This window comes from Coloeus monedula (genome assembly GCF_965178545.1).
Source record: "Coloeus monedula genome assembly, chromosome: 32".
NCBI lineage: Eukaryota > Metazoa > Chordata > Aves > Passeriformes > Corvidae > Coloeus > Coloeus monedula.
The window spans coordinates 2204024-2231333 of record NC_138812.1 but is presented as its reverse complement, the minus strand read 5'-3'; the positions used below and the strand labels follow the sequence as shown (position 1 = coordinate 2231333).

General features: G+C 54.2%; 1 protein-coding gene across 1 annotated transcript; it reads left to right on the top strand.

The window, feature by feature from the left end:
- Positions 1 to 17443: 17443 nt before the first annotated feature.
- On the top strand, positions 17444 to 18292 carry LOC309583759 (olfactory receptor 14J1-like; the record flags this gene model as incomplete). Its single annotated transcript, XM_082299551.1, has 1 exon — positions 17444 to 18292. The coding sequence occupies one exon, from the start codon at positions 17444 to 17446 to the stop codon at positions 18290 to 18292; it is 849 nt and encodes a 282-aa protein (XP_082155677.1).
- Positions 18293 to 27310: the final 9018 nt, after the last annotated feature.

Here is a 27310-nt window from a genome sequence, read left to right as displayed (position 1 = left end):
GGCAATTTTGGGGTCCCCCCAATGCTTCGGGAGAGGTTCTGAGAGGGGGGCTCTGGTGCTTGGAAGGGGGACCTATTGTCAGGGAGCCAGGGAGCCCATTTTGGGAAGGATGCTGCTGTTTCTGGCAATGTTGAGAGGTTCTGAATGGGCTCCTTTTAGGACTTGAGGTGAGCTCATAAGAACAGCAAGGCCTGAGGAGAGGTTCCAAGCTCCCATTTGGGATGGAGGGATTGAGCGGGTGCCTGCAATCAACTCAATGCCAGCCCCAATGTGTCGATGGCAGCCCCAAATGGCTCGATCCGTCAGCCCCAAGGCCCGGCTGTGGGGAGTCAGGAAGCACAGAAGGGGAATTGGTGTCCAGGAGGGGTGGGATGGGATGGGATGGGATGGGGTGGGATGGGATGGGATGGGATGGGGTGGGATGGGATGGGATGGGATGGGTGGGGGTGGCATCATTGAGGTGGGATGAAATTTGGGAGGAATGGGGTGGTTTTGGCACTTGCAGTGGGGCATTTCAGGGAGGGAAAGCAGGAGCTGCTTTTGGGGAGGCTCCTGCTGCTTTTTTACAATTTTGGGGCCTCTAAGTGGCTTCTGGGAGGTTGCAGTGAATTTGGGGAAGGTGCCGTAAACCCCCTGCAATTTGAGGGGCTGAGGTGAAGTCCCCACATTTTGGGAGGGTGAGGGGACCCCAGTTGGGAGGGGGTCCTGCTGCTTTGCACCCCTTCAATGGGGCGAGAATTGGCTTGTGAGGGAAGGGAGGAAGGAAGGAATTCGGAAGGAAGGAATTCGGAAGGAAGGAATTCGGAAGGAAGGAAGGAAGGAAGGAAGGAAGGAAGGAAGGAAGGAAGGAATTCGGAAGGAATTCGGAAGGAAGGAAGGAAGGAAGGAAGGAAGGAAGGAAGGAAGGAAGGAAGGAAGGAAGGAAGGAAGGAAGGAAGGAAGGAAGGAAGGAAGGAAGGAAGGAAACAATGTAAGCACTGAATGAAACAAAAACAAAGGTAAATAACTGATTTGTCTTTTGAAAAATATCAATTCTCTCTGAATCCAAAGTTGCAGAAGACTTTTCACTCCACATTTGGGTTTTGTTTTCATCTCATACTTTTTATGGTTCTTTTCTTTCTTCTCTTGTTTTTAATAGATAACACCTGCTAGGAAAGGAATGCAGAGCAAAATGAGCCCCATTTCTGGCAGGCACTGAAAGTGTGGGCTCCTGGTGTGGTTCCTTTTGTGTGGATCCCTCATCTCTGCGGCACGGGGGGAATAGCAGTGCTGGGAGCCAGCAGCGGGCTCAGGAGCATCCCGCTCTGGCAGCTCTGAGCAGGTGGCACATGTCCTGCTCTCCTGCTGCCCTCCAAAGCACAGAATGCATGGGCAAGTTTAGGCACAGCTCTGGGCACAGCCAGCATGGCCTGGGCACGGGAACGGGGGGCAAAGCGGGTGGGATCCTTCTGCAGCTGACTGGTGGTTTCTGCTTTCTGTGCCCAGAGTGCCAGGATGTTCTGAAGAGGTGCTTGTCCATGCAGCCCTTGGCCAGGCCATCCTTGGAAGAGCTCTTCAGTGAGCCTTGGCTGCAGGGTGTTCATGTGCCCTAGAGGATGGCAGAGAGCCACGGGCACAGTGTGATCCAGGGGCCTGGCAGGGAACAGCCCCACCCATCTCTTGGCAATCAGTGGCAAAGCAAAGCAGACTCTTTTGTCCTGCCTGTAGCTCTGAGCAGGGAGCATCAGAAGGGAACACGCAGCTCTTGGGCTGCAGCTGAGCTGGAGGCCTGCTCTGGCAAGCACTGGTGGCCACCATCCCCTCTGGTTTTGCTTGTCTGGTTCATTGATTGTCTGCTGGGGCCCTGGGCAGAACGCTGAGAGCCTGGTGTGGCCCCAGGGAAGGAGAAGGAGCCCCTGGAGAAGCTGTAGCAGGTGGGGCTGCTGCTGCTGGAGCCACCAAGGCCGAGCTCAAGGCCGACAACCTCTTCCTGGAGCTGGCCAGCGGCAGCTGAAGATGATGGCCTTTGATTGTGGCACCTTCTCCAAAGACACGCTCCACGGCCAGTGTGCAGGTGAGTCCAGAGCCAGGGGGATGCTGCCAGAGCTGGGCATGGCACGGCCTGGCCGGGCACCAAAGGTTCCCCCTTTGCTGGGGCGGCTGCAGCCAATCCTTCAGTGGCTGCCAATACATGTGTGTCAGTACAAAGCTCTCAAGGGACTGATTAAAGCAGATGACTGGAGACCATGACTGCACAAACCTCTCAGAGACTCAAGTGTGGGAAAAGGAAAGTACCTTAGAAAAACCAGAAGTACCTTGAAGCACTAATGAACTGTTGTTAATGACCAAGGCTCTCAAGGGACTGATTGAAGGAGATAATTGGAGACTGTGACTTCACAAACCTTTCAGAGAGTCAGTGTCAAAAAGAGGTACTTTAACTACCCTGGAGTATCTGAAAGCATTAATGAGCCCCACTGAGTATTGTTACTGACAAAGAATCTCCAGGGACTCATTAGAGCAGAGAATTGGGGGCCAGGATTGCACAAAGCTCTCAGAGGCTCCCAGGCAAAAGCCAAAGCCAAAGTCCTTTGAAAACCCTGCAGTCCCTGGGAGCATTGAGGAGCCCCCAGGGCCATTCCTGACCAAGGCTCCGCAGGGACTCCTTCCAGCAGATCCCTGAGGCCACTGGGATGTGGGGGGATGCTGAGGGCAGGACAAGGGGCTGACAGTGCCCAGCCTTGCTGGGGCTGTGCCAAGAGGACCCAGGGCCTCAGGACAAGGTGTCTCCTCCCAGCCCTTGGTGGCCCAGACGCTGCTGTGCCCCAGGGCACCAAGGCTTGGCTTCTCCTGGGCACTGCCAGCCCTGCCAGGGCCCTTGGCCATGTCCAGCACAGCTTGTCCTGCGCTGTCCCACAGCTGCTGCTGTGTCCCTGCAGGCTGCACACTCCCATCTCGCTGCCCCGCCAGCTCTGCCCTGCCACTGCCAGCCCTGGCCTGAGCTGTGCCCAGCCTCACCCTCTGTGCCTTGGGCACACACACATGCCCTGAGCTCATCCTCCCTCTGGGTGCTTCTGCTGCCCCAGCGCTGCCCTGGGAGGGACATTTCCTCCTCCTCATGCCCAGTGTCCCTGCCCAGCTGCTCTGTGGGGCAGTGCGTGTCTCTGCTGCTGTTCCCTCCCTCGCTCCCAGGAAAGCTGCACCATGTGGGGCACGGCCCTTCCAGCAGCCTCCCAGCCCCTCAGCCTTGTTGGGCCCTTTCCCCTGGGCAGACAGCAGCAGCATCTCCGTGCTCTGCCCAGCATGCTCCTTTCGCCACCAAACTGCGGGAAAATAGAAACTGTCCAACACCATCTTTGAAGTGTCAGAGAATCAGGCCCTGTGGAACCAACGAGCCCTTGGGACACAGGAGGATCTCGTGTAACCCAGGGTCAGTTCTGACACTGCAGATCCAAAGAGATCCTTGTGACACTGTGGGGCCTTGTGGAACCCTTCTGCCCTGGTCTCTGCACCAAGGAGACCCTTGTGCCACTGCGGGACCTTGTGCAGCCAAGGAGAGCATTGTGAGAGTGCGGGGCCATGGAACCAAGGCACCATTGGGACCTTGTGGGGCCTCCTGGACTCAAGGGACCATTGCCACACTGTGGGGCCTCATGGAATGAAGGGTCCATTGTGCCACTGCAGAGCCAAGGACACCATGGTTACACTGCGGGGCCATGGAACCAAGGCACCATTGGGACACCCCGTGGCCTCATCCTCTGGAATTCCAACACATCTGAGGGATGGCAGCACCTGCAGGCAGCACGGAAGGATTCTGGGGAGAGCCTTTGATCCCTGCTCCAGAGGAAATCAGAGAAAGAGCCCTGCTCAGATCAAGGCACCTTTTCCTTTTCCTTTTCCTTTTCCTTTTCCTTTTCCTTTTCCTTTTCCTTTTCCTTTTCCTTTCCCTTTCCCTTTCCCTTTCCCTTTCCCTTTCCCTTTCCTTTTCCTTTCCTGGTGTAAACTGTTGACCTGCCTGTAAGGTGCAGCAAAAGCTTTGCAGGGTTTGGTTCAAGGTCCCCAAGGTTGGAAGAGGGAAGTGTTCGGGTCCCTTCTAAGAGAAGGCTTGGAGTCTTTGTGCCATGACTGCCTGGGATGCATGGAACAAGTGTGTTCTGGCAGACTCTGGGACCTCGAGAGCAATCCCATGCAGGAGCCAGCACTGGCCCTGCACCCTGGTGGGAGCAGCGTGGTGCGGATGGGAAACGGGCAGCTGGGTGTGCAGTGGGAACCTCGAGCCAGGTCCTAGAAGGCCAGGCTTTAGCTTTGAACAGAGCAGCACAAAAAGCAGAATGAATGACCTTGCCTAGAAATCCCTGAAGGACAAAGGGTGACCATATGGACTGATTTGAACTCTGGGTTTGCAATAATACACGCCCAGGGAGCCACATGGAAGGAAAGGGCACAGAGGTCTCCAGTGAGTACAAAAAGAAATCAGTCACCTACTGCAGAGTGTGCCAAAGCCAAAAGAAGTGGCCCTGGTGCCCTTGTAAAGCCCATGGGTTTGGAGACTCCCCAGGTAATCCAGGGAATCCATTGGCTGACCAAGCAGCTCAAGAGGGGGCTGCAAAAGCTCTCCTTGCACTAATACCTAGCAAAAACTGGAATGTTCTGCAACAACAACCAGATTCCAGTGATCAGGACAGGCAGTCAGCCCCAGCAGCAGCAGCAGCTACGGAAAATCCCAGCAGGTGATTGGTAACCCCGTGTGGGCAGGTAATTGTAGCTCCACAATTAATGTAGAACGGAACTAAAACATCAGGAAACACATGAGGAAATGGAGAATCTGGTGGCCAGTTTACAAAGGCATCTAGTAAGCACCAAAATGGCAAAAAATGATAGATCAGTTGTTGAGAAAGATGGGATTGGTTTTGAAGGAAGAAGGCTGCCTCCAGGGCTGGTTAAATGGGAATCACCAGGTGATTTTGGCCAACTGATTTTGCAGAAGTGCCCAGGCAGAAGGGGCACTGGCACACTTTGGCATTGATGGATCCTTTTTCTGGATGGCCAGAAGCTTTCCCATGTGGCACCAACAAGCCAAGGGAAGGCTCAGAAGTTTTGCTGAAATGAATATTTAATAGCACTGGGCCTAACTCTTGTAAGCCTTAAAAGGTGCATGGTTCTCAACAGATCATTGGGGCTGGACTCGCCTGTACATCCTTTCCAACCAGGAGATGCGGTGTGCATCAGAACCTGGAATTTTGGAACAATCCAGCCAAAGTGGAAGGGACCATCTCAAGTCCTCCTGGTAACCTACCCTGCACTCAAGGTAGAAGGAATCCAACTCGGGGTTCATCACATGTGGGTAAAACCAGCGAGCCCACATTAAACACAGCAGAAACAAGACTGACTGACACCGTGGAGTTTGGGGTTTTACATAAATCCTATTGTTTTAGGTATTGAATCTGATTTTCTAAGGGGATACTATTTATTGGATCTGGATAAAGATGATCATTAATTGTGTATCTATAATAATAATAGAAACAATGTTCCTGACTTCTGGGAAGGGAAATGCGGTTTTCAAAGTCAGTTCAAGGTGTTGGCAGATGACAGAATGTAACCCCTGTAACAGCTTGTTTGCCAACACCAACCTCTGCAGGAAATCCAGTGCCATGGGGAGCTTCAGTCAGCAATTTGACAAAAATCTGGGAACACGTGTGGGAAGGAAATAGCACCCAGGGCACCTGGACAGGGATGGAAGGAGAATATTCCTTACCATGGACACATCAGACCAATACTGCTGAGAATTGTAACATCTCCAAAGCGGATCTGGAAATTACCTCAGGAAATATTGATCAGCTGACAGATCGCACTGATACCCCCTGGGGCTGTCAAATTCCAGCAGTATGGAATGGCCCTCAGACAGGACACTGGGAATGTTTTCAGCCAGTTCAGGGGTGTCTGGGCTGGGCAGGGAGCCCAGGCCTCCCACAGGACCCCTTAGAGGTGGGTATAAAATATCCAGATTTAACAAGGTCAAGGCCAAAGGATCCCAGGACCAAGGAAAAGTGGGATTGCCCTGGGACAGACACTTGAGCTGTTTGGAATGCTGAGGTCCAGCGGCTCCTGGCTGTGGCCCAGGCTCTGAGGCTGGGCTGTGTTTGTAGAAATGATTCTGCCTTTCTCAGGGACACGTGGGCTGAGCCAACAAACAAGGAGCCTTGGAGAGGCACAGAGTGTCAGCAGGACACGGTCAGATCCTTAGGAGCCCCAGGATGGGTGGGAAGGGATGGAATTTGGAGCACACGTTTGCCCCTGGGAGAATCAGGAGCACCACGGACACTGGGGGTATGAACGTTCCGTCCCTCGTGCAAGGAGTCACCACTGGGAACCCGACTGTGGGGAAAGGTTAAAGGGGATGGAACTGGGAAACATCCCAGTGCGGGAACTCCAGCGGGATGGATTTTAGAATCCATCTCTGCTCCGCAAAGATCTGCCTTTAGGAACAGACCAGCCCCACACCATTGGGCTCTGCCAATGGGAACTTCAGTGAATGCAGCTCCTTTGGGGTTTGCTGAAATAAAGGAACAATTGCCAGCCCCAGCTAAAATGACCTTCCAGAGCAGATTGGCTTTAGCCCCATTGCTGCTACATGGACAGGGAGTGTGTGGATTCTTGAACTGAAACAGCAACACTTGTTGTGTGCACATTCCAAATGTGATGCTGGGTTGGATGATCAGGTAGAGAGGATAAAATCAGTTGCTGCATCCAGCAGGGAATTAAGGGGAGGGTTAGACTGTAACTGTTTGGATAAAATATTTAGAGGACTTGGATTTTCCCTGACTGATGGTTGGCCTCACTTTTGCAAAGTCTAACTGGGATCACAGCACTACTTGTGCTTATGACACTTGCTTTGAGCTGTGTAAAGAACATGGTTGTGAAAGCAGCTGAGGAACTCGTGGGATGTGAGTAAAGGAGCAGAGCGAGGCTTCTGAAGGCTTGAAGGGAAGAGAAGCTTCACAGCCCTCCAAGGGGGGGAAATTTGCCAGATGAAAAACCGTTTGCACCTGGTGGGTTCATACAATGCTTCTTCTCCAAAAGCCACTGGCCATGGACCCGCCCAAGGCTGATTCTGTGGGCAGCAACCAGCCCAGGTGTGCCAACTTTCACCAGTTCACCGGGCAGTCAGGGCTGGCTTTGGGGTCAGTGACCACCAGGGACCCCCAAAGAGACCCCCAGGGCAGAAGAAGGGATGTGCAAAGGGGTGGGGGAAATCTGCAATGATTTTGGGGCAATGATGATCGTGTGTGTGTTTCTGGTGGGACAATCTGGGAATGTGTCTGTGAAGCACAGTCTGCAAACAGGAACATTCCTGAACTCGGCACCCACGGCTTTGGGAGGGGCTCTCCCCTCGTGCATCCGGCCCAATAAAGAATGCTGCTGCTTCGTGCTGCGCTGGTGCTGAGGAGGTTTTGTTTCACTGAAGTTTTGGGAACACCTCTGTGCCTGTGTCACAGACCCTCAGAGCAGCTGTGATGTCAGAAAGGGGCTGTGTGACATCACAGAGTTGGCTGCGACATCACAGAGTGGGTTGTGACATCACAGGGTGGCTGTATGACATCATAGAGTCTACTGTGACATCATGGAGCACCTTTGTGACATCACAGAGTGGTGCTGTTGTGACATCACAGGGTGCTGGTGTGACATCACAGAGTGGTCGTGTGACATCCCAGAACAGGCTGTGACATCACAGGGTGGCTGTATGACATCATAGAGTCAGCTGTGACATCACAGAGCAGCTGTGTGATATCACAGAGAGGACTGTGACATCACAGGTGGTGTGACATCACAGAGTGGCTATGACATCACAGGGTTGCTATGTGACATCATAGAGTGAGCTGTGACATCGCAGATAAGGCTGTGATATCACTGGGCAGAGGTCTGACATCATAGAGGAGACTATGAAATCACTGAGTGGTTGAGAATGTCCAACACCAAAGCTTCGAGCCAACAGCAGCTCCTGGAGGGGATTCTGCCCCCTCTGCCTGTCCTGGGAGCCCAAGGGCAACGCCCCGGGCACAACAGCCCAGAGTGCTGGAGCACAGTGTCCCTGCGCCAGGCCGTGTTCCCGGGCTGTCCCCTGTCCCTCGGCTGTCCCCTGTCCCTCGGCTCTCTGGGGCCGGGGGTGGCAGCAGCCCTGGGAGAGAACAACCCTGAGCCCCGGCTGGGCCAGTTCCCCCAGTTCCACCCGGGGTGGGGCCCAGGTCACTCCCAGCATGGGCCCTGGGGCTCCCAGTCACCCCCAGTATGATCCCAGTCACTTTCAGTTACACTCAGTATGATCCCAGTCACTCCCAGGATGATCCCACTATGATCCCACCATGGTCCCAGGTGTTCCCATTCACCCGTCTGTGCCCCCCAGATTTCTTCTGCAGCCCCCCCGTCAGAGTGGGGGGTGGGGGCCGAGTGCTGGTGCCCCCCTGCCTGCAGCAGATCCAGCGGTGAGGGGAGTTCAGGGGTCCCTCAGCATTTGGGGTCCCCTGGGATTTGGGGTGAACCCCCCGGGCCCCCCAGGATCTCCCTGAACACGCTGACGCTGCCCGTGCGCAGCGAGAAGGTTCATACCCGGCACGGGGTCCCCAGCTCTGTCACCGGCATCGCCCAGGTACCCCAAAACCTCCCGGGAATCCCCAACACCCTCCCGGGGAACCCCAACCTCTCCTGGGACCCCGAAAATATCCCCGGGACCCTCCAAAAACTCCCCAGGACCGCAAAGCCCCACACAGACCCCCCAAAACCCTCTCAGGACACCAAAATTCCCACGGGACCTCCCAACACCCCCCGGACCCTCTTGAGAAAGTTTATACCTGGCACGGGGTCCCCATCTCCATCACCGGCAGGGACCCCAAAACAGCCTTGGGACACCCAAATATTCCCCTTGTGATCGCCCAAACCCCCACTTTGAGACCCCTGAAAACTCCCCTCGGGAACCCCAAAAAACACCGGGACGCCAAAAATCCCCGGGACCCACAAAACCCCCCCAGGAGCCCCTCGCGAATGTTCACACCCAGCACGGGGTCCCCATCGCCATCATCGGCACCACCCAGGTACCCCCAAACCCTGCCGGGACCCCCAAACCCCCCGGGGCTCCGCTGCCGGAATCAACGGGAGTGGTGTTGCCCTTTTAACGGGAGTTACAGTGGGCACCGACTTTACCGGGGCATCTTAAAGCGCCGATGGTAGAGCGAACCCCAAAAATTCACCCGGGGGGCACTCTCCCGTTTGCTGCACTCGGGGGAGCCCCGAACGGCGACGGCTCCTGGGCTGAGCCCCGCACTCAGCCGGGGCTGGGGAGGGAACGGGGAGGGCTGGGACGGGCTTTGGGGTGCTGGGCTTAACTGGGGGACCCCACTGGAAGCCCTTTGCCGCTGTCCCACCTGCCCGGATCCCCCCTCTCGCACCCCTTTGCCGCTGTTGCCCCAAAGCTCCGCTGCCCCAGCTCGCTCTGGGGTGACCCAGCCCTTTCCCATCGTGGCCCGGCCCGGCCCCGCTGCCCCGAGAGCTCCCGGGCCGCGGCCGCAGGCACGGAGGAAGGGCAGGAGGAGGAGGAGGCGGGCCAGAGGAGGAGGAAGAGGAGGCACGGGGGGAAGAAGGAGGAGCCGGAGCAGGCGGAGGAGGCTCCAGGTGCGGGCAGCGCTCTCTGGATCCGCAGCCGCTCGGGCCGGGAGCATCGCCCGCCCCGCATCCCGCAGGTGCCCGGGGAGGGGGAGCTCGGCCCAAACATGCCGGGCGGTGTTTTTGGAGAGGGGAGGGATATTTGGAGCTCGCAGGGAATCGATTTGGGGCTCGCTGTTTCATGCTGTCTGTCGGGGCGGGCGGCGCGATGTTTGGAGCTTGCGGGACTCCAAAGGCGAGCCGCAGATGCCCGGGCGGGGGCGGATATCGGGGGGTCCCGGGAGGTGTTTTTGGGGGTGGCGGTGGCGGCAGAGCCCCGGCGGGGGCGGGGGGATGCGGGTCCCCCCGCGGTGGGGGTTGGGCTTCCCGGGCCGGGCCCTCCGAGCTCTGCCGGGGCCCCGTGGGGACGGCGCGGGGCCGGCGGGGGCGGGGGGACACCGGTTTTGGGGAGCCCCGGGAGAGCCGCGGCTTCCCTAAGCGGGACCCCGGAGAGAGGAGAGCCCCAGAAGGCCAAAGCGGGGAGCCCGAGAGGGGGGACCCCTGGGATTGGCGGGACCCCGGCGGGGGGGTCTGGGGGCTGCAGGGGCGGCACGGCCGGGAAAGGGGCTCGGGGGTCCCGGGGCTGGAAAGGGGCTCGGGGGTGCCGGGGCCGGGAAAGGGGCTCGGGGGTCCCGGGGCTGGGAAAGGGGCTCGGGGGTGCCGGGGCTGGGAAAGGGGCTCGGGGGTCCCGGGGCTGGGAAAGGGGCTCGGGGGTGCCGGGGCTGGAAAGGGGCTCGGGGGTCCCGGGTCTGGGAAATGGCTGCTCCCAGTATGAGCCCAGTTCCCTCCCCGAGTGGTTCTAGTTTCCTCCTCAGTCCCAGTATGAGCCCAGTCAGTCCCAGTATGATCCTGGTCACTTCCCCTCACTCCCTGCAGAATCCCTGTTACTCCCAGTATGAACCCAGTCACTCCCAGTCACTCCCCATTAGGATGCAATTTGCCCCCAGCACAGTCTCAGTTGCTCCCAGTTCTTCCCACTTTTGTCCAGTGTGTTCTCAGTTCTCCCAGTTGCCCCAGGATAGTCCCAGTCACTCCCAGTATGATACCAGTCTCTCCCAGCAGGGCCCCAGTCACTCACAATTGCCCCCAGTTTCCCCCAGCGTGGTCCCAGTTCTCCCCAGCACATTCCCAGTCACACCCAGTGTGGTCCCAGTCACCACCCACATGGTCTCAGACACTCCCAGTATATCCCAGTTGCCCTGACCATTCTCGTGGTCATTCCCAGGCACTCCCAGTTAGCTCAGCATGGATCAGTTGCCCCCAGATTTATCCCAGTCACTGCCAGTACATCCCAGTTGTCACCAGCATGCATCCTATCATTCCCAGTTCCTCCCAGTGCATCCCAGTGCATCCCCAGTAGGCTCTCAGCATGGGCCTGGTCGCTCCCAGTAACTCCCACTGACACCCACGCTAATCCCAGCAAGGCCCCAGTCACTCCCAGTATGATGCCAGTGGTCCCCAGGGTGTTCCCAGTTGCTCCCTGTCAATGCCAGCATGAGCCCAGTAGCCTCCAGTATGATCCCCGTGACTCCCTGACTCTCCCAGTATATCCCAGTCACCCCCAGCATGTTCCCAGTCCCTCCCACTTCTTCCCAGCTGCTTTCAGCATGATTCCAGTTGCTCACAGCCACTCCCAGTCAATCCCAGTATGATTCCAGTCACCCTCAGTATGATGCCAGTCTCACCCAGCATGGACCCACTGTGATACCGGTATGATCCCAGTTGCCCCCAGCATAGTTCCAGTTGTTCCCAGTTCCTCCCAGTGTGATCCCAGTTGCCCCTAGAACAGTCCCAGTCACGCCCAGTTGCCCCCAGCATAGATCCAGTTGCTCCCAGGTGCCCCCAGCATGGTCTCATTTCCCCCCAGCATGATCCCAGCTGTTCCCAGTGTGGTTCCAGTCACCCCCAGTATGGTTACAGACACTCCCAGTATATCCCAGTTGCCTTCAGCATGTTTGTAGTCATTCCCAGGCACTCCCAGTTGCTCCAGTAAGGTTCCAGTTACCGCAGAATGATCCCAGTCTTTCCCAGTTACTTCCAGGGTCCTCCAGCATGATCCCAGTTTCTGTCAGTTGCCCAAAGTGTAGTCCCAGTTGCTCCCAGTATGATGCCAGTTGTGGTCTCAGTCCCCTCAGCATGGTTCCAGTACCTTCCAGTTGATCCCAGTTACTCCCAATGTGTCCACATTTTCCTCCCAGCATGGGCCCAGCAGCTCCCAGTAACCCCCAGTCAGGTTCCATTCACACCCGCTGTAATCCCAGTGGCTCCCAGGATGATCCCAGTAGGACCCGTAGTCACTGCCAGTATGGTTCCAGTCACTTCCAGTATGGTCCCAGTATCCCCAAATGTGATCCCAGCTGCTCCCTCTCAATGCCAGTATGATCCCAGTTGTACCCAATCACCCCAGTATGGTAACAGTCACCCCCAGTATGCCCCCAGTCAGTTTCAGGTACTCCCAGTATTATTCCAGTCATGCCCAGAGTGCCTCCCTGTCACTCCCAGTGTGGGCCCAGTTGCTCCCAGTATGAATCCAGTCACTCCAAGTTCCTCCAAATACGATCCCATTTGCTCCCAGCATGGTCTCTGTTGCTCCCAGTCACCTCCAGTATGGTTCCAGTCATGTCCAGCACCTTTCCAGTCCCTCCCAGTCTGATTCCAGTATGATCACAGTCCCTCTCAGATACTCCCAGTATCATCCCAGTCAGTTCCAGTAGGATCCCAGTATGACCCCAGCATGGGCACAGCTGCTCCCATTATCTTCCAGTGTGGTTCCAGTTGAACCCAGTTGCCCCCAGTTCAGACCCAGTCACTCCCCACATGAGGTTGAGCGCTCCCTGAATTCACAGCCCCCCACCCGTGGGATCATCGCCCCCCATCCCGCAGGTGCCCGGGGAGGGGGAGCTCGGCCCAGATATCCCGGGGGGTTCCCTGGGTTGGGTTTTTTGGGGGGATGTTTGGAGAATGAAGAACTCCAAAGCTGAGCAGAAAATGCCCCTTGTGAGGACATTGGGGGTCCCCAGGAGGTGTTTCTGGGGGTCCCGGTGGCGGTGCCAGCAGAGCCCTGGCAGCGGGCAGGGGGATGTGGGGTACGCCCCGTGGTGGGGGTTGGGTCTGCCCGGGTCAGGCACGGCCACCTCCAGCCCGGAGCCAGGGGGCTGCGGGACCCCTTGGGAGAGCCGGAGGGGGAACCTCGGGAGCCCAGAGTGGGACGAGCAGAGAGGGGCAGTACCGGGAGCAGGGGAGCCCCGGCAGTCTGGAGGAGCGAACCCCTGTGACCCCCAGGGCCCCAAAGTGGGGAGCCCAGAGAGGGGGGAGCGCCGCCATTCGCGGGACCCTCAACAGCCTGGAGAGGGGCAGGGGGGACTCCTTGGACCCCCTGCACCCCAAAGCAGAGAATAAGGGGAGAAGGGACCTGGGGACCCCATAACCCCCAGCATCCCTAAGTGGGGAGACCAAAGGGGGGAGCTTTTGGATTCCTGGACTCCCAGCAGCCTGGGGAGGGTGGAGACCAAGTAGAGAGGGGGACCCCAATAAAAGAGGAACCCCCAGCAGCTGGGACAGGGGGACCCCCGGACACCAAAGGGGAGAGACCAGAGAGAGGGAACTCCTGAGAGGCTTTTTCAGAGCAGATTTTTATGGACACACAGTGCCCAGTGACTTCTAGAGATGGACTTGGGCAGAGGGACCTTAAACTCAATGTGCTCATCCCTTGTTTTCCCCAAACCAGGATTTCCCATTCCCAGCCCTTGGCCAGATGAAGGAGGAGGCTGTGAGGAAGAGGAAAATGCCCCGGGAGCCCCAGGCAGGTGAGGAGGAAGTCAGTGCCCCTTTCCCCTCTCTCCTGCTCCATCTCCCAGCCCAGCATCGCCCCCGGCTGCAGGACAACCCCGCTGCCGACGCCGTCCTGCCGGGGACGGACTGGGGGGATCTCCTTCCCCTTCCCTGTGGCCCGGAGGCAAATCCCATCCTCTCCTTGTCCTTCCTCCCCAGACAAGGAGCTGAGCACGGAGCCCAGGGAGGACAAATCCCCGCGGCAGAACCTGGTGGAAGAGGCCGTTTTGAGCGGCTCCACGGCACAGGAATCCAACGGGGAGGAAAAGCCCCGGAGATCCTGCAGGAGGAGGGGCTGCAAACGCAGCCCAGGGTGCTCTGAGGAGGACAGACCAACCCTGTGCTGGGAAGGCGGCCGGAGATGCAGCCAGAGGTCAGAGCTGGTGGTTCATGAGCAGCTTCACAATGGGGAGAAGCCCCACAAGTGTGGGGAATGTGGGAAGAGCTTCAGGTGGAGCTCCCACCTGATCATCCACCAGCGCATCCACACCGGGGAGAGGCCCTACGAGTGTCCCCAGTGTGGGAAGAGGTTTCAGACCAGCTCCACTCTCCTCCAGCACCAGCGGATTCACACGGATGAGAGGCCCTTCCGCTGCCCCGACTGCAGGGAGGGCTTCAAACAAAACTCCCACCTCGTCACCCACCGGCGCATCCACACCGGGAAGAGGCCCTACGAGTGTCCCCAGTGTGGGAAGAGCTTCTCCAGGAGCTCTCACTTGACCCAACACCAACGGAGGCACCGCTAAGGGAAGCCCTGCGAGTGCCCCGACTGTGGCAAGAGCTTTGTCCTCTGCTCCAACTCCATCTCCCATCAGAGGAGCCACGTTTGGCAGAGCCCTGGTGACCCACATTCCCTGTGATCCAGGTTGGGAAGAGCCCTGGCTGGTGCTCTCCACGTTCTCCTGGATCCCCATTGGCACCTGGGTGAACGCAGGGGCAGGAACATCCATCGGGACTCAGATCAACATTGGAAATTCACTGGGAACAGCTGATTTTTTACCTTTACACCCTAAAATTTTCATCTGCTCTGTCCAATTGTTTCTTCTGGTGGCTGCGGAGACAAACAATGGACTCTACACGATTCGGTGTGAATCAGGCAGAAGCCATTTTATTGATGACCTACTGTCCCTCATATACAGTTCTTGCTTTCCCTACACACGATCGTGCATAATTATTATGGGTTCAGGGCTATTTTCACACGCTGCTTTATGCTTTGTGATTGGCTCTTGTCTGTGTGTCACATTGTCTGTCGTGTATGTCACAACTGTCCTTCAGTTTGCCTTTTCTTATCCTTTTCTTCCTTTGCTTGTTCCTCATTCACATCCTCCCCAGTGCTGCTTGTTCCTTTCTCACAACCTCCCCATGGACTCTTCCCCTGTGTAGGTGCTCAAGTCCTTCTGTCTTACGTGCTCTGGTTCCTCTGTTTTATGGCTGGTTCACATTATGTCCATTTTCTAGTAAAAACATGATTTCCACAGTCGAGGCATCAATGGGTCCCACTGAGCTCCATGCCCACCACAGGCTCCTCATGGACTCCTTGGAGGAGAGAATTGGGGGCCAGGATTGCACAAAGCTCTCAGAGACTCCCAGGCAAAAGCCAAAGCCAAAGTCCTTTGAAAACCCTGCAGTCCCTGGGAGCATTGAGGAGCCCCCAGGGCCATTCCTGACCAAGGCTCCCCAGGGACTCCTTCCAGCAGATCCCTGAGGCCACTGGGATGTGGGGGGATGCTGAGGGCAGGACAAGGGGCTGACGGTGCCCAGCCTTGCTGGGGCTGTGCCAGGAGGCCCCAGGGCCTCAGGACAAGGTGTCTCCTCCCAGCCCTTGGTGGCCCAGATGCTGCTGTGCCCCAGGGCACCAAGAATTGGCTTCTCTTTGTCCCCCTGTCATCCCTGCCTCCAGTTCTCTGCTCTGACTGCAGCCTGGGGACACTTTCTCAGTCGTGTCCCTCACTGGGACCCATGAAAACTTCCAGAAACTTTGAAGTTCAATTCTGGCTGGAATTCTTGAGAGGTTTGTGCCAGTCGCTGTCAGGGACTGATGTTCAGGGCCTCAGCAGCAAGGCCCGAGAGGGTCATTGCAGTCCTTGTGCTGTGTGTGTGCTGCTGAGCTGGGCCGGGCTCCTGGCACAGAGGCAGCTCCTGGCAAGCGGCAGCGCTGCAGAGAGACAGCTCTGGCCAGGAGCAGCTCCTGGGCACAGCCCAGCAGGGCTGGGGCACTGCCTGCAGCCAGCCCGGGCACAGCACAGAGGGACACAGGGCTGAAACTCAGCCGGGGCTGGGAAGGGGCTGGGAAGTGACTGCGGGAGAATCACTCCCAGCCCCTGGCACAGGAAGCCTCTGGCTGCAGGACACGGCAGCTGCAGCTCCTGGAGGGATCTCCTAAAGCTGCAGCATCCCCCTGCCTACGGATTCTGTGAGTACAACTCGGAGCATCTCGAGTGCAGGGGAGGTGAAATGCTCATGAGCCTCTGACGGGCTGAGGGTTTCTGATCACTCCCAGAATATTTCCAATACAAGGATTTTGATAGAAATGAGGAAATTTCCTGAGACTTTGTTTTCAGTTTCCTGCCATTGGAGAATGGTGGGGAGGGTGGATAAATATTAAAGGTGTGATGAATTTTGTCAGGTCCCTGGGACATCCAAACTGTTCCTTTCAGTGATCAGCAGGTGCACAGGAGATGCCTCCTGTGCTTTCAGCCACTCCCGTGCCCATGGACAGCACCAGCATCACCTTGGCTGGACCCCTCAGGCTCAGTCTGAGCTGTCCTTTCTCCAAGCTGCAAACAGAACCTGCCCCAGCCAGTGCCCTGCACACAGGCAGGTTTCTGTAGGGCCAAGGAGAGTGCACAGAGATTTGGGGTCTGTGAGTGCTGGCAGGGAGAGATCAGGCAGAGGGAAAAGCTCCAGGAGGAAAATCCCCAGGAAGCAGAGGGGAGATCAGGGAAGGAGAGAAAACAAAGCCAGCAATGTGTCAGGGAGAGTTTAGAGATCCCCACAGGATCCCCTCCAGTGCAGCCCCTCCCTCTGAAGAAGCCCCCTCCCTCCTGTGCCTCCCAGCCAAGGCTCTGCCCTCAGGGCCGGGGCTCCAAGGCGTGAAGCCCCTCCTGGGCAGGCAGAGCTGCAGCAGAGCCGTGGGGCAGCTCTGCAGCCCCGGGCCCAGTTCCCTCTGCAGAGCACAGGGCTGGGAGCAGCTGCCCGGCCCTGGGGGCTCTGGGAGGGGGCACAGCTGGCTCAGGGTGACGCTGGCCCCAGTGCCCGGCTGTGGGCAGGGCTGTCAGTGCAGCCAGGGCAGCAGCTCAATCTCCCTTCATCCAGTGCCCGCTCTGGGACTCTTGGCTCTCTCCCCGAGGTTTCCTTCCAAGCTGGGAGTTTCCTCCAGGATGCAAACGTGTCCTGGAGCATCTTTGTGTTATCTGAAAGGCCCAGAGAGAGGAGAAAAGCAGAGATGCTACAAGTGTGCAAATGCTGTCGGGTTGGTGAAACGAGCCAGGGGCACGAATGTGGTGCTGAGACCTTGAGAGAGGGACGGACATTTGGGGGTCTGTGGTGGATCCATCTGCTCCCAGCAGCACCTGGTGATCTTTAAGGGAAACATGGGAGGGTGAACATTCTACATTTGAGAGAAGTGAAACTGAGAAACTCTGAGCAGGTCAGAATGACAGAGCACCTCCCCTGAGTCTCCACTCATCATCTTGCCTTGCAAAAGTTGCTCTTTTCTCCCTGAAGGCAGCAGAAATGCTGAGGATTTCTGATACCCAAGAATACCAAGAGAGATATGGGGGGAGTTAGAAAAAAAAACCTCAGAACTCTTAAACACAAAAGGGTGTCTGTGTGTGTTCCAGGGGAGGGTGGATGGGAAATGGCTTTGGTTGTGGTTACAGATCTCCTCTAACTCTTCACTGTGTTTTTCTCCATGGTAGAACCCAATGCCCGGACACAGCCAATGTCCAACAGCAGCTCCATCAGCCCCTTCCTCCTGCTGGCATTGGCAGACACGCGGCAGCTGCAGCTCCTGCACTTCTGCCTCTTCCTGGGCATCTCCCTGGCTGCCCTCCTGGGCAGCGGCCTCATCATCAGCGCCGGAGCCTGCGGCCAGCACCTGCACAGCCCCATGTTCTTCTTCCTGCTCAGCCTGGCCCTCACCGACCTGGGCTCCATCTGCACCACTGTCCCCAAGGCCATGCACAATTCCCTCTGGGGCACCAGCCACATCTCCTACTCAGCATGTGCTGCTCACGTGTTTTTCTTTCTCTTCTTCCTCTCAGCAGAGGATTTCCTCCTCACCATCATGTGCTACGAGCGCTACGTGTCCATCTGCAAAGCCCTGCACTACGGGACCCTCCTGGGCAGCAGAGCTTGTGCCCACATGGCAGCAGCTGCCTGGGCCAGTGCCTTTCTCTACGCTCTCCTGCACACGGCCAATACATTTTCCCTGCCCCTGGGCCAGGGCAATGCCCTGGGCCAGTTCTTCTGTGAAATCCCACACATCCTCAAGCTCTCCTGCTCCAAATCCCACCTCAGGGAACTTGGGCTCATCACTGTCAGTGCCTGTTTGGTGTTTGGCTGTTTTGTGTTCATTGTTTTCTCCTATGTGCAGATCTTCAGGGCTGTGCTGAGGATCCCCTCTGAGCAGGGCTGGCACAAAGCCTTTTCCACGTGCCTCCCTCACCTGGCCGTGCTCTCTCTGTTCCTCAGCACTGTTATGTTTTCCTACCTGAAGCCCCCCTCCATCTCCTCCCATCCCTGGATGTGGCACTGTCAGTTCTGTACTCGGTGGTGCCTCCAGCCCTGAACCCCCTCATCTACAGCCTGAGGAACCAGGAGCTCAGGGATGCCCTGAGGAAAGTGAGGACTGGATACTTTTCACAAGTTAAAATCTTTCTATTTCCTTCTGCCATGCGGGGAAAATGATGACTAGGATGCTTCTCAGAAGTAATAATCTCTCTCTTTCCTGCTCCAGAACCTTCAGAATGTAACTTTACAATCCGGGCCTTTTTTTTCCTCTTTGTCCATATTTTCATTGGTGCTTTTTCTTATTCTTTTTCTGGTGTTATTCTGCTTTTTATAAAGTACTGTAGTACTACTCCTTGCATTTCTACATGAACATCTACCTTTCTTTTGAAACACAAAGACTTTCAGGAGGCCTCTTCCCTGTGCATTTGAATATAAACAAGGGGCTGCCCTGACCTTTGTGTCCAAGGTTTGTTCCTCAGCCCTTCTCTGGCTCTGCAGGGGCAGTGCCTGTGGGCAGAGCTGGAGGGAAGAGACTCCCAGCACAGCAGCACGGCCAGGGACAATGGCCCAGCCTCTTCCCACCTCTGCTCTTCCCAGCTCCACACTCCCTTTCCCAGCCCTTCTGAGGGTGCAAGGCCGGAGTGCTCGGGCAGCTCGGTCACTGTCCTGCTGCGTGTCCGTGCTGTGAGCACAGGCAGGGACAGGCCACGGGCACTGCTGGGACACAGCCGGGCTCCAGCACAGCAGCTCCATCAGCAAAGGGCATCTCCTGGGGGCAGGGCAGGAAGGCTTCGCTCTCCTCCAGAGCTGCTGTCAGGAATGTGCCCCAGGAATGCCCTGGCAAAGCAAACCCCAGTGCCCAGGGGCAGGGGGGAGTGTGCAGGGGGGGCAGGCAGCAGTGTCCTGGCACTGCCAGAGCTCCTGGGATGGACCTGAGGGAGCAGCAGAGCAGGGCCTGGGCTGTGCCTTTGTTCCGGGCACAGCCTGGGAAGGTGCCCAGGGCAAGTGTCCCACACCAGCCCCTGCCACCAGCAATCCCAGCACTGGCCTCTGCCCTCCCCTGCAGGAGGTTGTTTGTCCCTGCACGGAGGGACACCAAGTGACCAGGCCAGCAGTCCGTGTTTGCTGTGTCCTGAGGAGCCTTCAGCAGTGCATCGAGTGGGTGTGGGGAGATGAACCCGAGTGAGCACAAACACCATCAGCAGCACTCGGGGCTGGCACAATTCCAGGGGCACAAACTGTGCCCTGAGGCCACTTCACTCCCAGAGTAATGTCCTCTGGGAAAGCACCTGTTATAAACATATAGTATTGGCTTCTCGCAAAGTATTAAAGTAGATATTATATAATGTTAGAAATGCTTTTTGCTGTGTGGATGTAGTTTTCTCTCGTTTTAGCAAGAATGTTAGCAAGTGTGAGCAAGTAAGATAACCTCCAAGGGAGCAGAGGATGAGGCCCAAGGAGCTGCTAATCAACACTTTGTCCAGAGAACAAAAGGGCCCAAAGGCTGCTCCGCCCAGAGAACGGGCAGCCAGGAGGGTCCGAGAGCTGCTATCACCGCTCTGCCCGGGGGGCAAAGAGGCCCAAAGCTGCAATCAGCCCTGACTGTCTGGAGAATTAAGAGATCCACCCCACCATCGACTCTTACCTAGCGGGCCCAACCCCAAGAATCAAAAGAAATAAAACCACAAGGCAGAAGACTACGCATGCTCTAAAAAGGCAGACCCAAGGAGTGGCCATGCAGATCAATTCCTGGAAAAGTTTTAATATGAATACAGAACAGACAGTAAAAATGGTATAAAAGAGACTCACCTCGGGCATCAGGTGTGCTCTTGGCAGAGCGCCAAGGCACCCAGCCGTTATCCCTTTGCTTTATTTTACGTGTCTCTTATTGTCTTTATATTAAACTCTTTAAATTCTAACAGGAGAGTGAACCTCGCTTTTCACAGCACCTGAATTCTTTGCTGGGCTGTGCTGAGAACTGCATGGAGACAAACGTCCAGGGCAGGGAGGCTCCAGGGAAAGTGCTCAGGACAGCCAAGGGCTGCACAGAGAGACACCGGAGTGGTGGGTCTGTGGGGAGAAATCACAGCTGCCTCCCTTGGGAATCGCCCCCAGGACCTGGACAGGCTGTGCTGTGTTCTGGGCACTGACCTGGAACCGAGGGATGTGGAAAAGGCCTCTGGTGTCAGGGACGTTGGGAAGGCTGCGCAGGCACTGGCATTTGTCCCTCAGGGATTCCATGAGGGTCCTGCCAAGATGAACTCTGCTCCTCCTTGGAGCCCTTCATGGGCACAGAGGGCTGAGAGACCTTTCCAGGACAGGCTCAGGCCAAGGAGCCCTTGAGTCTCTCAGCCCCCCGTCGGTGCCTGCTGGAATTCAATCCCCCTCCCCATCCCGCAGCAGCCCCGCATTTCCCTCCTCCAGCCTTGCTCTCCAGCACAGCCACGGGGGCTCTTCGGGCTCTCGGCTTTTCCTGCAGCCACCGAGGCCAGCTGAGCTCTGCCTTCCCCACACTCAGCCCTGCCCAGCGCAGGCAATGCCCAGAAATTCCCTGTGTGTCCCTGGCCTTGCTGTCAGCCCCGGCAGCGGCTCCGTGGCCCCTCTGTGCCCCGCTGCCCCAGCCATGGTGCCCCAGCCCCTGTGCAGGCCCAGCCCAGGACAGGAGCGCTGCGGGTGGGAACGGCCCCTGGGCCCTGCTGCCCACAGCAGCCTTGGGGCTCTGCGCTGTTGAGCTTTGGACGGGGTACCCTTCCTTCCCGGACCAGGGTGAGAGAGCAGAGGAGGCTGCTGTTCTGCTGAGTTCTGTATTTCATAGTCTCACAGCTTTCTTGAAGGCAGAGTTCAAAGGGGGTTACATGATAAAGGCAAGCAGCAACAGCAACAACAGGCAAAACAGCTTCTTCTTCTTCTTCTGTATGCTCTATATGCTTTATATGCTCTATATGCTCTAGACTCTATATTTTTTCTTGCAGAAGTGTGGATTATATTTGTTAATTGACCAATAAGATTAACACACGATTCCAGTTTTCCTTTTCTTAACCGATCCTGGTCTAATTCTAACAGTCGTAAGCCTCACACCAGTGTTACACAGGTATTACACAGATTTGCGGATGCAGTTTCTATCAGCTCTTACTGTTTACGTGAACGCTCTATGTAAAAAATGTGAACAGTGTCATTCTATCCATATTTTGTCTAAAGTAAAGAATTCTGTGAAAAGGTAACCCTGCTGCAGTAAGAACTGTGTTTAAGGTCTCTGCTGCAGCTTTTCAATGTTTAAGGCACTTAGCATATATTTCTACTAAAGGTTAAAAAATCTGTATTTCTATTTCACTTTGGTGTGACTTCATGTATCTCAGCTTGTCCAAAGGTTTTAATTCAACCCCTGTGCTTTGGCTTCCCTCTGGGCCTGAGTCCAGAGGAGCTTTCACTTCAACAAAACAGAACACTTACAGGAAAAGTAAATGGAGTGGGAACTCATGAGAGATTGAATTTTCTCTGATTCAACTCAAGGATTGATGCCATAGACTTCTGAGTGGAAGAATAATTAATTCATTCTCCTTAAGACAATAAATCAAGAGAATAAATTAGACTTTTGTATCAGGTATGAGTGAAGAGATTGCATCCAACACAAGTTTTTCCTGTAGGATTTTTATTTTATTTTTTTATTTTCTCAGGAGATTGTATCAAGGCAGAAGAATTAAATTCAAGATATTTGTAGCAAAGAGACCTCTACTGAACTCATTGTTCCAAATAAACATATCCCTTACCCCATATTTCCATGACCAGAAGTTTTTCTAATTTTGGACTCTAGTATATTGTACTGTATGTGTATTCAGAATACTTTGCAACAGTTAAATTTGCTTAAATTTCATTTCAGACATTTACTTAATTTTAAGAATTTGCCTAATTTCAGCCATCTTTTAAAAAGTATTTTCACACTTTTATTTTTTTTGTCTGTTACCTTTTCAGTGAGGAGGATCATCATTTGGGTTTTCTCTTGGTACCTCACTAATGCACTCTGAGAGCCATGTTCTGTGTTATTAATGTAGTAGTGATCCGGGGTTCATGGATGGCTACTGCAGGAAACTTGATGGCCAGTAGTGAAAACAGCAAAAATAATGATGAGAGGAGCCACAGACGTTCTGCTGTCTGAGAACTGTGAACTGCCAAAGTCAAAAAGGTCAGTGCTCTTCTGGTTCAGAATGCCCTTCAGTTGGAGCTGGAACATACTTTGGGCTAAGAGCCTGAGCACAAGAGGCTGTAGCACCTATTTTGTTCAGCAGTTCCCTATTGCCCTACTCCATACTCCACTGCATTCCAGCATGTGATTTGCTGAGCTGTAGACTGTCCCTGAGTGGTGTGATTGCCTGGAATGCTTGAAAATTTGGCTTCACATTCCTCCGTTTCTTTTCAGCATTTTCTCTGTTGCCCTCGTTGCCTCACACCAGCCCCTGTTTTACTTCTAGATGGAGAACAAGGTTACAAACTACAACTTCTCTTCCTATGTACTTAGAGGGGCTCTCACCTGTAATAATAAATGAAATAGGTTTCATTCCTTTTGATTCCTCCTGGTATGATGCAAAGAAAGGAAAGGTAGCTGGAACTATGGCTTTTTGGGGTGGCTGTTATACCAGAGCCCTGGATCTGTATTAGGGATATTTGTGTTGGCCAGACTGTCTCAGCAGAAAGAGGGAGGAGTGCAATATTAATGTCAGGAGCTCATCCCTGTCCGTGATTTATTAAAAGAAGCCTAGCTTCATGTCTTAGGCCCTGAATGAAATACCTGCAGTTTGGCTGCCTGAGTTTGTATCTATGGATCCCACTTCTGTGCAATGCCTGAAGGCCAGGGAACTGCCTTTGTTACCTCTCCTACTGGCACTGCTACAGGAGAAGGAAAGAAATCCAACTAATTTTGAATCAGCTAACGTGTCCCTTTTGGATACAGAATTCACTGAGAGCCATAAATACAGTGCGTGGCTTTAATAAAGCACAAACGTGAATTTTAAACCACACCTGGCATTGATGTTGCTTGGACTGAATGTGTGCACAGCCCAATGTTTCTCCTCATCGTCCCTGTTATGAATTTCTGCCATTTTTCCTCTTCATTCCTGTCTGAACAAAAGCAGACTTTGTGCCACTGAGTTGAGAACGTTATAAATAAGGTATGTGATTCGTGCTATTATGTATAAAATTGGAGTGTAATCAGACCCTACAGAGACCGAGTTTCAAAATCCCTTCAGCAGCCTGGCTGAGAGAAAAATTTCACAACACTAAAAGAAGTTCTCTCACAATAAGTGAGGATTCCACCCAGGTGGGGTTAGATCTTATCACCGGGACATTTGCACCATAACGACTTGATTGCCACCTTCTGATATCTACATCTCATCTGATAAGGAATCGGACATCCCGGGAACTAAAAATAACTGTTCCAGGAAGCAGAGATGGCCCATTCATCAGCAGAAATGGCCCACTCATCACCCAGGATGGACAATTCCTGGGATCCAGGAAAGGCTTTGTGCAGCCCAACTCCGGGACAAGAAAACTTCATGAATATGCTAAAATGACGAGAAGAATAGAATTAATTCGGACTCTGCCCAAAAAATGTATAAGAAGGGACCAACCAAAGCAGCATCCGTGAACTTGGGAGGTCTGGTGCGACAGAGATCAGATCTATGCGTGTTCACCCAGCTCCGACCCCGGGCTCGGAGCTGCTTTTCTCCATCGTGGCTTTTAAAACCGATACTTCGGTAGCATAATAAATGTCATTTCTTTATAAATTTTGATTGGGCAATTTTGTTTATCTTAAGAACATCCTTCTCAGGCATCAGGAAACTGCCCCATCTCTTTGTTCACCATCTCGAGTGCTTTTCTCACTCAGAGAGGATGGTAACACCACAGGGATTTGTGTACTGACTCTGAGCAGCAAGCTTTGGCCCTGGTGAAGCTGAAGGACCATAAGGCAAGGCAGGAATTTGTTAAGAAGTTCTCACTAATCCCTGGATTTGAAGGAATGATGGAATAAATGGCAAACCTTTTGCTTCAGGCACTGGAGCAGATGATTTTTCTAACAAATAATATTGGTTTGAGCGTTACTGAGCTCATTCACCTTGTGAGGGATTTTTTCTTTAAAAAAACATTGATTTCTTTGTACCTTAACTGCACAGCTTTTGAACAGCTGGGTGCTTTTGTGTTCCTTCTCCCGTTTATGATGTCAGTGTGCTTTTTACTGCATATCCAAGAACAGCTTTTAATTTTTCTCATTTTTAGCTTCACTTCCTAGTTTTTACAGTTAAGTGCATTTTTTATGTTCTAGGTCACCTGTCACATTTCCCTCGGGCAGTATCTGTACACTGCAAGTGATTCAACCTCTCTCTTTCTGTTTCATCTCATGCTAATGGCTGGGAGATGTTATCTGGGTTAGCCAGGCTAAGGAACATCCTGTTCTTGCTTGATTTTCTTGAGCTGAGAACCTTCTGGCTATCTCACTGCTCCTTGGAGTATTGTGTTGCTCTGAGTTCTGCAGATAGTTATCTGAGGTGTGAACTGGCCAGATGAGTTGCTGCCCTTTGTAAATGGCTCTGTTTAAATTTCTGTGCTATCTTGGACACCGCTTAAGGTGTTGGGTCCCTCTTGCCTCAGGTGCTGTAAATGGGAAGATGAGAAATTCCTTCCCATCACTGATCAAAGTCCTGGCCAATCTCTGTATAAGGGGAGATCTGTAATGTGATGAATTTCCTTTGCTGCAGTGTCTGTGCCAGGCTTTTCTCCCTTGTGTTTGATCGTTTATAACATACGCAGATACATGTTTTACTTAGGGAAAATCTGGGAGCATGGTGTGTTCATAGCTACTCGGTAACATATTTTCAGTATATATAACACGTGAATGGAAAAGGGGAAGTGCAGCACAATGAGTGTGTTTTGGGTATCTCCTGCAGATGTTGAATCTGGCCATAAGAAGAGATTTCTAAGAAAGTTTTATTAATGAACGTTGCATCATTGCTTTTTTTATGCTTGCAGCTGCTCAGAGGGAAGGAAAGTCCCACGTCTCTCTTACACTTGTTGAAACACAGCATGATTTGTTGGTGTATATAAATTTAAGCTAGCTATTTCTCATTTGACTTCATTTTGCTTTGTGCCAAGGTCCTCTGGAGTAACTGAAACAAAAGTAAAATGCCTGTTCTGATGGAATGATTGAATAAAATGTAAAAGGTTAGCAACAGTCAAATTAGATCCCCTTGCTGCTCATTGCCAGGAAGAGCTGGTTCATTAAACCAAAGCAGGATGGAAGTGATGAGCAATGTGCTTGCTTAAAGGATTCCTCCCTTGAGAGGGTGATGGTGTCACCTGGATCCTTGAGATCATCATCTGCTGCTTGCTGACTGCCTCTGAGGAACAAGCCTCAATGTCACCTTACCTGTCTGTGACCCATCGGCCTCGGGAAACAGCTGCTTTCTCTCATGCTGCACTGGTTTGGAAAGGAAGGAAGAGGCAGGAAAATTGTGACTTTCACCTGTGTGAGTGCTTTGGTGGGAACAAGATTGTGTCTTTCTATGTAAGAAAGTGTGTGTGTGTCTCTCTTAAAAAGCCTGGTGCTTGTTATCTTTGCTAAGCAATTGCAAAGAACCAATAAAATAGACAGTGTTGTGGTGGATATTAACTTTTAATGAGCTTACAGAATAGAGCCTTTCATAATCGGAATTCCTTAGCTCTACAGAGATAATGAAAATAAGAATGTAGTGAAGTTGCTATATACACTAGCAGATGATTTCCAAACACTGAAACCCAAAGGATTTAAAATTTATTCTGCTAAGAAATTGCTTGGGACATGCAACTCTTGGACAGGAACTACATTTCATACTAAGTAGACATCATCTGGTTATGTTGAAATGTAAAGACTCAATTGGGGTCTTGCAGAAAGCAGTGGTAGAAGTACTGTTGGCTTTGCTAAACGCAGACCTGGGGCAGTGGGAACTATCCTGGTGCTGGCAGACAACAAGGTCTGCATGGAGGCGGGGGTGGGGGAAATCACAGGTAGGGCTTGGCCCCAGTATTTTCAGAACTATAAAGGACTTGGAATGGCCTGGGAAATTCTGTTCCGGGTAGAGCTGATGATGGGATGGGTCAGCATTTAGGAAATGCTGATTAAATGAAGGGCACGCAGGGAGTTGAAGACATTGTGTTAAGGTGAGGAACAAGACCGGGACACCGCGCTGGGGCCCCGCGCACTTTTCCAGCCCGGCCGCCCCCACGGGCCGGGCCCCGCGGCTCCCGCTGCCGCCCCCCAGCACGGGGCTGTGTCCCAGACCCCACGGTCCAGCCCGAGGGTTGGGGGCGGCAGCGGAGCTGCTGGACGGAGCTTCCAGCCCCGCCAGCCGCAGCTCCGATCCCTTGGGCCGTGACGCCGGGGACGGGTGTCCGTCGGCGCTCGGGTCTGTCAGCTTTTGCAATGCAGAGGGAGAAACTGAGTCCCAAGGGGTGTCGCTTTCCATCAATCGCTATTTCTCCTCTCTTTTCCATGACGGATTTCACAGCGCTTCCTTTCGCCCCAGAGACTTGGAAAACAAAATTCCCGGCTGCCCCGGCATCCCTGCAGCTCTCCACAGCTCCAGCCTCGTCCCTCCTCTCCGTTTCCTTCTCTCCAGTCTCTCCCGCCTGGCCCTGCCGGCTCGGAGGAAGGAGATTCCCCCGGCACCCCCTGCCTCCTCCTCCTGTCCCGTGGGGCGCAGTTGGTGCTTCTGGAGCCGCCTGCCCGCGCAGCCGGACCCGCCCTGCGGCCGCTCAGCGCTGCAGCCGAGGGAATGAATTGCAGGCACCGCTGCGCTGGGCTGGCCCTGGCCGGGTGCCCGGGGCCACCAAAGCCGCTCTGGCACTCTGCTCACAGCTGCAGCACACAGAGCACTGAAGGAAAGGCTCGTGGGCTGGGATCGGGGCAGGGAGAGCTCACTCACTGCTCACTGCCAGGGCCACAACAGACCCAAGCTGGGGAAATTAATGGAATTTATTTCCAAACCAATCACACCAGGACAAGGAGAACTAAAACAAATCCTAAAGAAACACCTTCCCCACCCCTCCCTCC